The 13,954-nt window shown below is 31.7% G+C and overlaps 1 protein-coding gene across 5 annotated transcripts in view; it reads right to left on the bottom strand.

Moving 5' to 3' along the window:
- Positions 1 to 13,954, bottom strand: part of LOC114328697 (centromere-associated protein E) — a 419,952-nt gene that overhangs the window by 12,134 nt on the left and 393,864 nt on the right. For all 5 annotated transcript variants that reach the window (XM_050655514.1, XM_050655511.1, XM_050655513.1 and 2 more), the window contains 2 exons: positions 11,712 to 11,855; positions 466 to 628 (listed from right to left, as the gene is read on the bottom strand). In XM_050655514.1, the coding sequence (XP_050511471.1) occupies positions 466 to 628; positions 11,712 to 11,855 (307 nt within the window). The remainder of the gene's footprint in view (positions 1 to 465; positions 629 to 11,711; positions 11,856 to 13,954) is intronic.

Below are 13,954 nucleotides of genomic sequence, written 5' to 3'. Positions count from 1 at the left end.
TTGGAGAATCCAAAAATTTAACTAAAATAGCAATTCCGCCAGTGGCGTAGAATTTGGGAAGGGTCAACCATTCACATTTGCCCGTCGTACGCCTCTGGTAATAGTCAGAAACGTTTGTTTAACATAATTGAGTAGGTTGTACAGTACCTATACTTCCTGCCAAGTATGAAAAGGATACGTCTAATAGTTTTAAAATGCTGAGCAAAAATAATTTTTAAATTTTTAGATAAAACACCCTGTAATTCAGTAAGAAACCACATTTTATTTAAGTGTTTTAGGTTAAACCTTCGTATTTTGTGCTAAGGTTTTTCCAGTTACTATATGGACAATTATTAATGAAACACACTATATATACTGACTATACGGATCCTGACTCAACCACAACCTCTGTCGCAGACTAATTTTTATAGTAATATACATTGTTTGATGATTCTTTTCCCATTAAAAGCAATAGATGATACTCACCCTTTAGTTTGTCTATTTCAGCTTTAAGTTGTCTTTCTCTGTCTCTGTATTGTTTATTTTCCAGGATCATGCGCTGCAACTCCTGTTGGGCTTCAGTTTTGAAATCATTGGCAACTCTAACTGAAGTCAGAAGGTCATCTTGGAATTTCTCCCACTCTTCATTCTGCAAAAAAAATATCAAATTAATACGTGACACGTAGACAAAAGAAGAAAGAATGATAAAGATACACTAAATGAACTAAATACTAAACTATCTAAACTGTGACATCAAAAACGGATCCAGAACTGAATAAAGCAAATCAAAGAAAAGAACAGAGGCCTACAATTTTTAAGATCAACACTGGGTGTTCAGAAAATTATCAAATTTAAAGACACCAATAATAAGGAAGAGAAGAACCGATATAAAATGACAATGATAGTTGAAGACAAAACCTTGTACAGCTCGCAAAGCCAGCTTAATGAACCCAAAAAGAGAACGTAAAAAAAAGATGTATCAGAGGTCTAGTTGAAGTAATGAATATAGTAGAATGATACATATTAGGATGAACTAATTTTTTTTTATTTAGGTGTAAACAGTTAAAGCTGGACATATCGTATATGCTAAAATTAATGTTGACTATTTTTTATTTACATTTCACCTTACAGACACATTCCTATTTTTATAGCACCATGTTGAGCAAAATGTTCTAATCTGAATGCAATACAACAGTCTACACTCTACCTACGACCTGCTTCCTAACTAAAACGCCTATCTTACGAAAACAGCATCCGGATGTAAACAAGAAGGTATCAAATGTCGCCGCCTTTAAAGCGTTCTACAACATGTTTACACAATTATACTTCCACACGTAGAGGGATTCAAAATACAGCTTTAAAAGGGCTAAAAAGTAATAATAAGCTCCAGGACACTAAGGTATAATTGCCGATCTTGCACAATTATATACCTATATCGTTTAATCTAACTGTAGAAAACGTCTTCAAAACGACAAACACAGACCACCCAGATGTATAACTATAAGTGCCAATAAGGCTAATAGAAATCAAAAATCATATACTTTCTGTCTGTATCGTTTCGCATAACTACAAAAAATGTACGAATTATTCAAACAGCACCTTCCCTATAAATGTATTCACAAGAATTTACAAAGCTTAACTTCGGATTTAAAAAAACAACTGGAGACATTGAAAAAAGTAAAACCACAAAACACATTATAAATATTGACTATGTTGCGAAGAACTTAAGTCACGAGATTTCTACTTAAAAAACGTTAACACTAAAATAAAGAATTTGATTCATTAAGATACTCATCAGATCAGTAAATAATATCGCTATCATTGAAAATTGTCACAAATTCTTACACCACAACACCCACCACACCTATCCCTGACTTATAAATAAGCTGTCAATAAAAGTTACGAGAATTTATGATCAAGCGTAAGACTAGCTTTTTGTGTTTTCAAAAGCAATTGAAAATTATACAAATTATAAATATTACCTAAAACTGCACATAAACTATTCTCGAAACTCTCGCAGAATCACTCATTAATCAACAAAATATGTGACGAAACTAAAACAATGTTGACAATACATTTTGTATCTTATCATCCTCAGGTATGATAAGATTATAACAGATATATTGCCCCACATATAAAAATTGTATATAAGATTAACGTTTCAAAGAATTTAAAATACCAGGTGGATTATTATTTTATGGTTGGTAAGATAACGCAAAATAGGAGATAACATGTACATATACAGAGTCGGTAGCCTAAGATGTGAACATAGAAGTTGTAGCAATGTTGAGCATTGAATAAAAAAAGAATGTGTGTGTGTACTTTGTACGCACGTAAGAAGTTATACTTCTATTATATGATTTCTTAAAAATAATTAAAAATAATTAAAAATATACTTTAAACAGTTTGTTTTAATTTTTTTTAAACACCAAACTAATTTTGTGCTTACCGCTTTCAAAAAAATAAAAAAAGTATAGGATTGCACTGGATTCGAACTCACGACCTCTCGATCTCTGGCCGAATTAGTCGAGGCATTGAAGCACAAAAAAAGGCCTTACTCTCGATTTTTGGCGCAGTAAGACGGATTTTAATGCAGTTTGGTGCGTTGGATTCGTGAGAATGTCAGGAAATTTTGAAATTGCATTTGTGCGTAAGAAAAATTAATTTCAAAAGTGCATTTTGAAATAGGCAATTATTATAAATTTGCAACCCGGTAAATAGTTGGGCAACATCCCGATTAATTATTTTTAATTATTTTTAATCATTTATAAGTCCATATAATAATAGTCTAAGATGTCAATAACCATTAATAATAAACAAAAAAATTTCCTTATGTGGGAATCGAACCAAGTACTAACAGGTCCGTAGCTAAATACACATACCGCTAATCTACGCAGACACTTGCTAGACAACGGCGATATTAGGTATAAACAAAACAAATTGGTAAGTAAAAATTGTAAAGAAAATTACTACATACTTAAATGTATTATAAAATTAATATATTCCTAAATTTTAGAAGAAACATTCGTAAATAGGTATTATTAATATCTATTAATGTTACTAAATGAAATATAAATATTTTGACGTTTCACAATTTGACAATTCACTTTTAACTGCAGTGCCTTAAAATTTTTAAAGCACCGGTGCTTTAAACTAGCATTTTTAACGCTCCTATGGAGTGCTATATATTGCATTTTTAACACGTTTGTAGAAAAATATATTTAAAAACACTAATATATTCTTTCCACACATTTTCTGGACTGATAAATACATAAATTAAAACATTTAGTAACGAACTCCATACTGCCTGTGTGCGCAGATTACTAAAATTTCACCCTCAATGAAATCGCGCCTAAAGAAGTATAACTTCAAAAAGGCAGTATAACTATTAACTAACCTTTGTTTGTTGTTTCTCTTCCCACAAATTTTAAAACGCAACAACCATACATAACCAAACCGTCAACCGTCCAAACCACAGCTGCGCTACAGCTGCCATATTGGATAATTTTTGACATGTCATTTGAACATCCAATCAGAACAAAGTTATAATGCGCATGCGCCGGGATCGTAGGTTTTAACATATAAAAATTCACCCTCATATCGCGCGTAAAGAAGTATAACTTCAAAAAGAAAACAAAAAGGATTATCTCTACAACTTCTCTCGGGAAATTTTATCAGCGTATATTTCTACTGAAAACGTCTCCACCTCTTCCTCATTTTTTTAAGATCTAATTATTTTATTAGAAATTAATTCCATCGTAAAAATATAGTTTATGAAAATTATTTATTCTGTCTGCAGAGGTTCTAAAGAGTTCTATTGTTGTTTTTCCAATCCATAGCTTCAAATTTTTCAACCATGACGTGCGTCGTCTCCCTAGACCTCTTTTCCCTTCCACTTTCCCTTGTATAACCAATTAGACCGGGACCTGGAAGTATTTGAGTATGCAAAACCTGACGACCAGCAACTATGTTCGGATTCTTTTACCTGAGACCTCGAACAATGAAAAACTGAATCTTGCCGGAAGGTGCGATGGTCCCTTGTTACCCCCTCCCTCTCCCCATGTTACGGGCAGATAAAAAGCGATTTTTCGCAAAAAATAGTTTTTCTGTACTTTTTGGGTCATGTTAAGCAAAAAATGTTCTTAAAAGTTTTTTCGTAAAATACATAGTTTTCGAGGTAAACGCGGTTAAACTTAAAAAAATCGAAAAATTGCAATTTTTTGAACCCGAATAACTTTTGATTAAAAAATAAAATAGCAATGATGCTTGGAGCATTTGAAAGTTCAAGTCAAATTATACCGGTTTTGATTAATTGCATTGCTAAAAATTAATTTTTTTACTGGTAAACATCAGTGGCGGCTGGTCAGAGGAGGCAAGGGAGGCTTAGGCCCGCTTGCTCATTTGGAGTTCAACTCAAGTTCAGCGCCATTATCGAGTTCAAGGCATGAAGTGCGTACCACCGTTAAACGCACTTCATGCCTTGAACTCGGTTATGGCGCTGAACTTGAGTTGAACTCCGAATGAGCAAGCGGGCCTTAGCCTCCCCAAAAAATTTTTACACATGCTACACTGTTTTGTTTACTTTGCTATTTTGCTTCGCGTTAGAGATATCGGAAAAAGTTAATTGAACAAGTTGTTAAAAATAATGTTTTAACCCCACATACCAAATTTCATCACAAAATTCACACTCTTAGTTTTTTCATTATTTGTAGTCAGGATCCTAAAACTGGACCGGAGGCTGCTGGCCGGAAAGTCTCACTTGCTAATGCTCCGCGCAGGCCAGCAGCGGTTAAGGAGACCCGGAGATTTAGCAAGGCTGGCTAATCGGCCAGCAGCCGCCGCTCCAATTTTAGGATCCTGACTACAAATAATGAAAATCTAAAAGTGCGAATTTTGTGATCAAATTTGGTATGTGGGGTTAGAATAATATTTGGAGTAACTTGTTCAAATAACTTTTTCCGATATCTGTAATGAAAAGCAAAATATCGGTAATTTACCGTGTTTTTGGATTCGCAGTAGTTAGAGTTGCACAAGTTTTACTTGAATGTTTGAACTTGACTTGAGTTTGATTTAATTTCAAGTCAAACTCAAGTCACTCCTTCTGACAAATAATTCAAGTCAAGTCAAACTGGTTAATCGTACAGGTTTGAAAATTCAAACTGTTTGTCAAACTAGTTTGAAAGAGTTTGAAAAATAATTTATTTAGTAGATATACTTTTTTTCGAGATTGACATGTTAGTTGCCAATTAAGATAAGAAAATTAATAATACAATGAGTGCCACATAAAAGTATCTTGATAGAGGAGGCGATTATAATCAAAATAGGGTAAATTTTTTGAAAATGATTCATGTATGCTTAGTATTGCTTGCTGGCAAGTTTCGTTTTATCGATATAATTTTTTATATTTGAGTGTTATAGATTAAAAGAAATAATTCGTTGGATAGTTTTTTTATCATACCAAGTGTAATTTAATCTACTTTGGAAGCTTTCAAGTATTACGTAACGCAAGTTGGGGGGAGAGGGAGCCATGTAAAATGTTAGCGCGTTACGTACATTGTTTTTTAACTTAAATAAAAAAAACTACGGAATCACAATCTCCCAACTTTCGTTTATATTTTACATAGAACCCCTGGATTGTATTATATTGCCCCCTCACGCTCCGCTCATGTTACAATAGAACAATAGTATTCAAGTGGAAAAATCTTAAAATTTGTATTAACCAGATCAAGCACAGTAACACGTGTTCGCAATAAATAGCTGGACCTTTCTTCACAACAAAAGATGAAAAGAGTCAGATGGAATAAAGAGGTTGTAAGAGCTTCAAAAATTGCCTTTCGTAATACTTGAACGGCCCCTTTAACAAAAATGTATGAAGGAACAACAAAATATTACATTTTTGATAGAGTAGGTTTAATGAATTTTTTGTGACTTTACAATGTCGTCTTAAAGAACTAGTTCACTATTTGTCATTTTTTATAACGCTTTTCTTTATTTTTACATAATACAAGTATGCAGATTTTTTTCTCTTAATTTGCGCTGGGAATACCTTCAAAATCAGACTCAATTTGATCTGGTACTTATTCTGAGCCGAAAAATATTCAGGTTCAGATATTATTTCACAAACAAGCCAAGCATATATTTCTTAATAATATGAACTAATACAAACTAATTTGCGGAGTAGCAGATTCAGACCTATCCAAATAAGTCAAAACAAAAGTCGGTACGCTCTCAATTAGCGAACGGCTCCACGAGCGACAAGTTTACGCCAGCAATAGCCATAAAACGAACTTAAGGTTCCACGGAACGAAATAGGAATAGCCGAACTGAAGCGACTACAGGACTTGTGCGTAGTCAGTTCAGTTCGGCTATTCCTATTCCGTTCCGCGGAACCTTAAGTTCGTTTTACGGCTACTGCTGGCGTAAACTTGTCGCTCGTGGAGCCGTTCGCTTATAATTGGAAATAGACACGTTGCGCAATATGATATTCAAACTTCAAACTGTTTGAAGAAGTTTGATTTCAAGTCAAACCTAAAGATATTAAAATCAAGTCAAGTCAAACTTTTTTATAAAAAATGTTTGGTTTTCAAGTCAAGTCAAGTTTGTTGAATAAAATCAAACTAGTTTGACTTGATGCATCTCTAGCAGTAGTAGGCCGCTTTTAGAGTTAAAAAACTTATCTTAAAAATCTAACAGTATCTAAAAACAAGTATATTCCAATGGGAAATAAGCCACAATTTTACCTAAAAATGATTTTATTAACGTTTCGACGCCCAAGTCGGGTGTCGTTGTCAAAATACAAAATAATACTAAATAAACAAAAATGTTGTTGCTTAGTAAAAAATTCTTCTAATAATTTATTTAATCTGACTCATTTATATCGGCAATTCAGACACGTATTATACATTTTAAAGTAGACGACTTTAAAATGATATTGCCAATATTGATGAGTTGAATATATTTGAATATACTTGATTATAAAAATGCCACAAGAAAATATCTAAAAACAGTTGAGTATCTTAAAAAATGTGAACCTTCAACCTGCATGGACTGCAAAACTTAAAAAATCTGTATTTATTTTGATATATGTGCATATCTACTTACAGAGATAGAATTGTTAACAAATAAACGACACAAACTTTGGTAATACACTTTTCCAATTAGACTAACTATTTTTAAAATGATATGATATTATGAAACTATGAATTATGATGATATTATAAAATGTAAATAAAAAATGGTCAAAAAATGGGGCCTTAAATTAGATTAAATTTATTTTTTGGCGGATTTTGATTCTTAGTGCAAATTTGTCTAAATATTTTACAGTTAGGTATAGCCTCCCCTATTGTAAAAATCACGAGCCGCCACTGGTAAACATAGCTATAAAGAAACAGTGTTTGAGCGTTTTGTCGCATGTCCGCACCGCGCCAAGGATTAAAACCGAACGGAACCGACCAGGTAGGACTTCCTTGGCGCGGTGCAAACATGCGACAAAACGCTCAAACACTGTTTGTTTATAGCTTTGTTTAACAATAAAAAAAAATTATATTCCAGATAAATTTATAGAAAAAATGTTTAAACTGCCCTCAAATTTCTCCATTTTTACTGCCGAGGCTGCGGCAATATATGAGGCTTTAATTTATTTCAAGTTAGCATCCTATAATTCCGCAGTAATTTTGTTTGATTCATTATCTGTACTTACTGCTATTCAAACACCTCAACTACCTTGCAGTACTTCTAATCCATACATTTTTTTAATAAAAAAAATCTTATTTGAAATTAATAAACACACCCCAAAAATAAAACTTATGTGGATCAAAGCACATTCAGGACTTACACATAATGAGCATGTAGACCAATTAGCTAAAAATTCCCTCAACCATGGAACAGTAACCAAATATCAGCCCTGCATTCTAGATGCTTTTGCTTGTTTAAGAACTGAACAGATGAAGAGCTGGAAAATACACTATGAAAGGTACTGTAACATATCAACAACACAATACAGTTTGATACAACCGATTATTCCGGAAAAACCTTGGTATAAGAATTTCACCCTCCCTCGCAAATACATATTCACCATCAGTAGAATTAGATTTGGACATGTATGTTATCCTGCACATTTATTTAAAATAAACATATTAGATTCGAATATTTGTCAAGAATGTGAGGTTAAAAGTGACTTGAACCACATATTTTTTGAATGCAAAAAGCATAAACACCTAACCAATCACCTAATTAAAAGAATTATTTATAGACCAGAACATCCCACTCCCTGTAAATATTCTCTTTATTCTGTCACTGAATAAACAGAAATTTTTTGACTGTTTGGTATCTTTCTTGTCGGATAGTAAAATATTATTGTAATTAGTTATAGGTATTTGTAAAATATGTTTAAAAAAAATTAAAAAAATTAAAAAATATTAAAACAAATAAAAAATTTTTTTTTTTAAATAATAAAAAACATGAAACAAAAAAAATAAATAAAAAAAAATAAATAAAAAAAATTAATAATAAAAAAAATAAATAAAAAAAATTAAAGAAAAAATCACTAAGAGGATTTAAACCTCCGCGGGGTTGAACCGGGTTGACATCCTATCGTAGTGACAAAAAAAAACAACAAAAAACAAAACAAAAAAAAACTAAAATAAAATACAAAAAAGAATGAATTTATTTTAATATTAATATTCGTATTTTTATTTGTAAAATGTATACACTATGTGTTCTTGATAAACATTAAGTAGTATAATATATTTATATTTTTTAACATATTCTTTTTCTCATGATCATCTTTCAGTGCGTCACAGTTTTTCGATTTCTTTCTAACGTATTAAATTGTATATGACAGAAAAAAAAGGCACGTCGGAGATTACTTTGGTAATTATTTTTAGTTCGGTGATTATTCTAGTTGTCGATAGATGGCGCCATAATAAAAAAATAATTTTAATTATTTAATAATTTTTTTAATTAGATAATAATATTACAAATATAATCTGTATAATTTATAAGACTATACAAATCAAAGGATATACCATTTTATAAATGCAAGAAACACATTTGATTTGTTTTTATTCCAAATTGAAAATAAAATGTAACAACTGTCAGATTTAACTAAAATGTCATGTTAGAATAAATGTCATAAATGTGTATTATCACGGACTTACCCTTTTTCCTATAATTTGTTACGCACTGAAAAATGATCATGAAAAGGACAATAGTATGTACATTAGCTGTAATGAGTAGGTAAATAAGAAGTAAAAAATTGTAATAATATTATAATAACCAAGTTTCACAGTTTCACTAATTGACAATATCTTTAATACATTAAGGGCCGGTTGTTCGAACGCTAATCAACAATGATCATTATTAAATATTTAATTACTGTCACCAAAACTGTCAATGTCAACTTTGTTTGGGTCGCTGAAAACATAATTAATTACAATTATGAGATTTATTATTAATTATGTTAATAATTATTGTTATATTAATTGATTATAGTCTCAGAATTGTAATTAATTATGTTTTAACAATTGACATTGACAGTAATTAATTATTTGATAATGATCATTGTTGATTAGCGTTCGAACAACCGGCCCTTACTTTTGATTGAGACTGGCTGAATGACCAAGCCAAAAAAGAAAAAAAAATAAAAATAAAAAAATTAATTTTTAGCAATGAAAATAATCAAAACCGGTATAATTTGACTTGAACGTTCAAACGCTGCAAGCAGAATTGCTATTTTATTTTTTAATCAAAAGTTATTCGGGTTGAAAAATTGCAATTTTTCGATTTTTTTAAAGTTTAACCGCGTTTGTCTCGAAAGCTATGCATTATACGAAAAAAATTGTAACAACATTTTTTGCGTCGAATGACCCAAAAAGTACAAAAAAACTATTTTTTGCGAAAAATCGCTTTTTATCTTCCCGTAACATAGGGGAGAGGGAGGGGGTAACAAGGCACCATCGCACCTTCCGGCAAGATTCAGTTTTTCATTGTTCAAGGTCTCAGGTAAAAGAATCCGAACATAGTTGCCGGTCCTCAGGTTTTGCATACTCAAATACTTCCAGGGCCTGCACTAAATCGCGTCAGCTCATACTTTTCATTTCTGAGTATGTGACCAAAGTAGCTCATTTTTCTTTCCTTCATAGTGTTGAGAATTTCTTTTTCTTCTTTCATCTTTCTTAATGTTTCGATGTCCATGATATTTTCAACATTCTTCGACAACACCACATCTGAGAACTGGCAAGTCATTTTTCAGTTGCGTCTGTAATTGTCCAGTCTTCAACACCATATGCAAGTACAGAGAATACGTAACATCTCAATACCTAAGTTCTAATTTCTATTTCCAGTTTTCCAATGCATAATATTGTTTTGATCGTATTGAAAGAGCTTCTGGCATCTCAATCGTCGGTTCTCCTTTTCTTCCAGTACAGAGCTTCCAATAAGAAGGTATGATAGTACATAGTAAAACGGAGTAGAATTGAAGGGCTTAATGTGAAACAATGACAAGTCTCAAAAAGGTAAAAGTGATATATTTGACTTTGAATGTTAAAAATAATATTAAAAAATCCAGTAACAACTTTTATTGTTTTAGTTTAGATATTTCGATGCATCATGCCCTATGGGACTATAGTTGACAACAATATCAATCAAATTAATTGAAACTCGAGAAAAAACACCCTTTATTTAAAAAAATGTGGCTTGTTACATTATTCCATTAATAATAATTACCCAAATTTTAAATATATGTATATTCAGAATTTTCTATTATTGACTGAGTTCGGGGTGGTTGTAACCCTATAGGTGTTAACAGTGTTTATTTCTTTGTCTCCGTCAACTTGTTAAAATTTTTGACGGATGTGTTTGGTATTGTCCTTTTTATTGACGGACCTTGTTCATTATCCTACAACCAAATGCAATAATATAACAAGCCACGTCACAAGCCACTACATTAATCTTGAATGGTAATAATGTGACAAGCCACATTTAGGAAAAAATTACATATCGGTATATTTTTATTACTTGAGTCACTTCTAGATTGTACATAGTCATGGTCACGGTCACTGTCATCGAATGGCAAGTCAACTTTATTATTTTTCTTTCTAGAATCGTCAGAACTCAATAATTATCCGAAACGCTTTCGCCCATGTTCGCCATTTTGATGTGGCTTGTCATTATGTCGAGTAGATACTAGAACAAAGTAGCCCTAAGCAATACTGTGATCATAGATTTATCGGGCCATCTATTAACGAAGGGCTGAGATAATTTGTTAGTGGCTTGTTATACTATTACTTTAACCAAGAATAACACTAACTCTCTTTGAACTCATGTGCGGCTTGTCATTGTTTCACATTAAGCCCTTCAATTGCAGTATATCTACTATTTATGGTATGGTTGCTAACACTGCATATCACACAACTATGGAATTAAAAATAAAGGGGGAAAATAAATTACCAACATAATGTTACAAAAATAACGTTACAAAAGTAACAACCAATAATGTTACAAAAAACCCACATCGCAATTCAAAAATGTATTATAAAAACTGAAGAATTAAAACCGAAAAAATAATAGATTTAAAAGAGAACTAAATGATCATCATCAGAAATACGAAAATATTGAATTTCTATTACACAGAAATGTCAAGTAAATTGTGTTGCTCTTAAATTTATTCAAGAAGTATTTGAAGTTACAGGATTAATTAAATACATAATTGAATAGCTTTATAAAAGACTTACCTCTTCAGCTCTTTGTTTTTTCAGTTCGTCCACTTCGCTTTCCAATATAATATTCTTCCTCTCCGCTTCGCTGAGATTTCTCTGAGTCTCAGACAATACAGCTGAAAGTTGCCTCTTATCCTCAAGCTGGCACTGGCTTTGAACCTGAAAGTATAGAAAAATGTATTAAACATTATAAAATGTTTAAAAAGCTGTAAGTTTACATATATTTTAAATTAATTTCGATCTTGTATACGATAGGTGATGAAAAAGTTTTTTAAAAACTTCTATCCTTTCAAATCTCTTGAGTTTGAGAAATAAGAAAAGTCCGCAGATGCTAGGTGTGGTAAGTAAGGAGTCCAAGAGAAGAGGGTGCATTTTTGCGTGTAGAAATCAAACATGAATGTTATATTCATGTTCGATTCAGGTTCGAACGTGGGGCTCTGCTCGCTCATCCTCGACTTTGAAGTGTAGCAAGTTCTGGTGTTACTTATAGATAAAGGCCGGATTATAAGCATTTTACTTTTTTTGCTTATAATTAGGATTTTTAGTAAAAATGCTTATTTTAAAGATATGTTCCTTATCTTTGTTTATTTTTCTTTTTATGATAAACTATAGTGAAAGGACACCGCACACAACTTATGGAAAATATAACGTCACTAAAATGAAATAAAATTTACATGAATAGATGCGTCCTGAAATTTCAATAATTTGATACAATTGCGCCAACTCTTTATTTTGATTAACAAGAGCGTAAATTGCTAAAAATAAATCTAAAATCAAATAGGAATGTACGTGTGTCAAAGAGAGAAAAAAGATCTTGTGATTCGCTTACTCCATAAATCTTTCTGAGATTAAGGCAATGGCTTACTCTTATATTCTCCTATTATTATTGATAATAAAGTAGGTATAATTTGGTTAGTTGTACCGCCTCTAAGCGGCTTAAGCTAGTGGTGAATGACTGTTTTCAATAGCCTCTAGACTCTAGACTAATATTATTTATGAATGCCAGTTTTATGGACATGCGATTTCTATAAACTTTAATTACAATTAACGCCCTAATTAAGCAAAATTCAGAGTTGGCGCAATGGTATTCTTGTTCTCATGATCATTTTTCAGTGCGTCACAGTTTTTCGATTTCTCTCTAATGAATTAAGTTAGATGAGACGGAAAAAGCGGTAGCTCCGTGATTAAACACAAAAATAATGCAGCATTACAATGGTTATATACATAAGATGTCTATTCCTAACCTACGTTTGATTCGTTGATATTTAGAATGCGCGTTTTTTCTAGCCAATCAAATACACGTATTACGAACATTTGACGAAAACTTCGTCCATTTTAGCCATTTTTTAGAAGTGTCAAAGAGTCAAGTGACGGTTATTTGTCAGGTCAGTATTTTGTGTACTTGTCATTTTGAAATTTCGAATTCGACTTCCCTTGTGTTACATTACGTTTTTGTGCATTATTTTGTGTTTTGGTTTAGAATTTAGTTCGTTAAAAGTTAGTTTTGTATTTTGGTTTAGAATTTAGTTCGTTAGAATAAATATATTCTAATACTCCAGGTCATTATGCAAGAAAAAGATCCATAGTAAGGAGACGTAACTCATGACTGAAGAACCTTAGGAACTGGTTTGGATTTAATAACAATGAATTATTTAGAGCCGCGGTTTCAGAAATATAGATCGCTCTGATGATTGCCAACTTTTGAAGCGGAGACAGCACCTAGAGAAGAAGATAAAAACACAGTTTATGGACAGCTTGGTGTCATTTTTTAATGTTTCCATATTTATAAATTTAATTAACAATATTCTTTACTTTTTAATTTTATTCCCCTTTATAAAAAATACCTACATGTTAACATATTGCGTAAAAATCAAATCTACTAAATTACTAATTAGTTTAATTCCACAAGCTTTTCACCTATGGCTAAGTACGATTGTGGCATCTGTCAGATTCGTCAATAATTACACGAAATAAGTCTCGACACACCCAATACAGTATATGACGTCATATTTAATGACGCACTGAAAAATTATCATGAGAACAAGAATATCAAATTATTGAAATTTTTGGACGCATCTATTCATGTAAATTTTATTTCATTTGAGTGACATTATATTTTCCATAAGATGTGTGCGGTGTCCTTTCATGTTACTTCCTGTCGTAAGCAAAATTCTATGAAATAGAAAGAGCTATAAAACTGTAATAATTCAATAAACCATAAGAATTTTAATCCCTTAGGCTTAGGAGATAAATGGGAA

The sequence above is a fragment of the Diabrotica virgifera genome, chromosome 7 (assembly GCF_917563875.1).
Source record: "Diabrotica virgifera virgifera chromosome 7, PGI_DIABVI_V3a".
Lineage (NCBI taxonomy): Eukaryota > Metazoa > Arthropoda > Insecta > Coleoptera > Chrysomelidae > Diabrotica > Diabrotica virgifera.
Note: the sequence above shows the minus strand (reverse complement) of the source record. Positions and strands in the feature narration are given on the sequence as shown.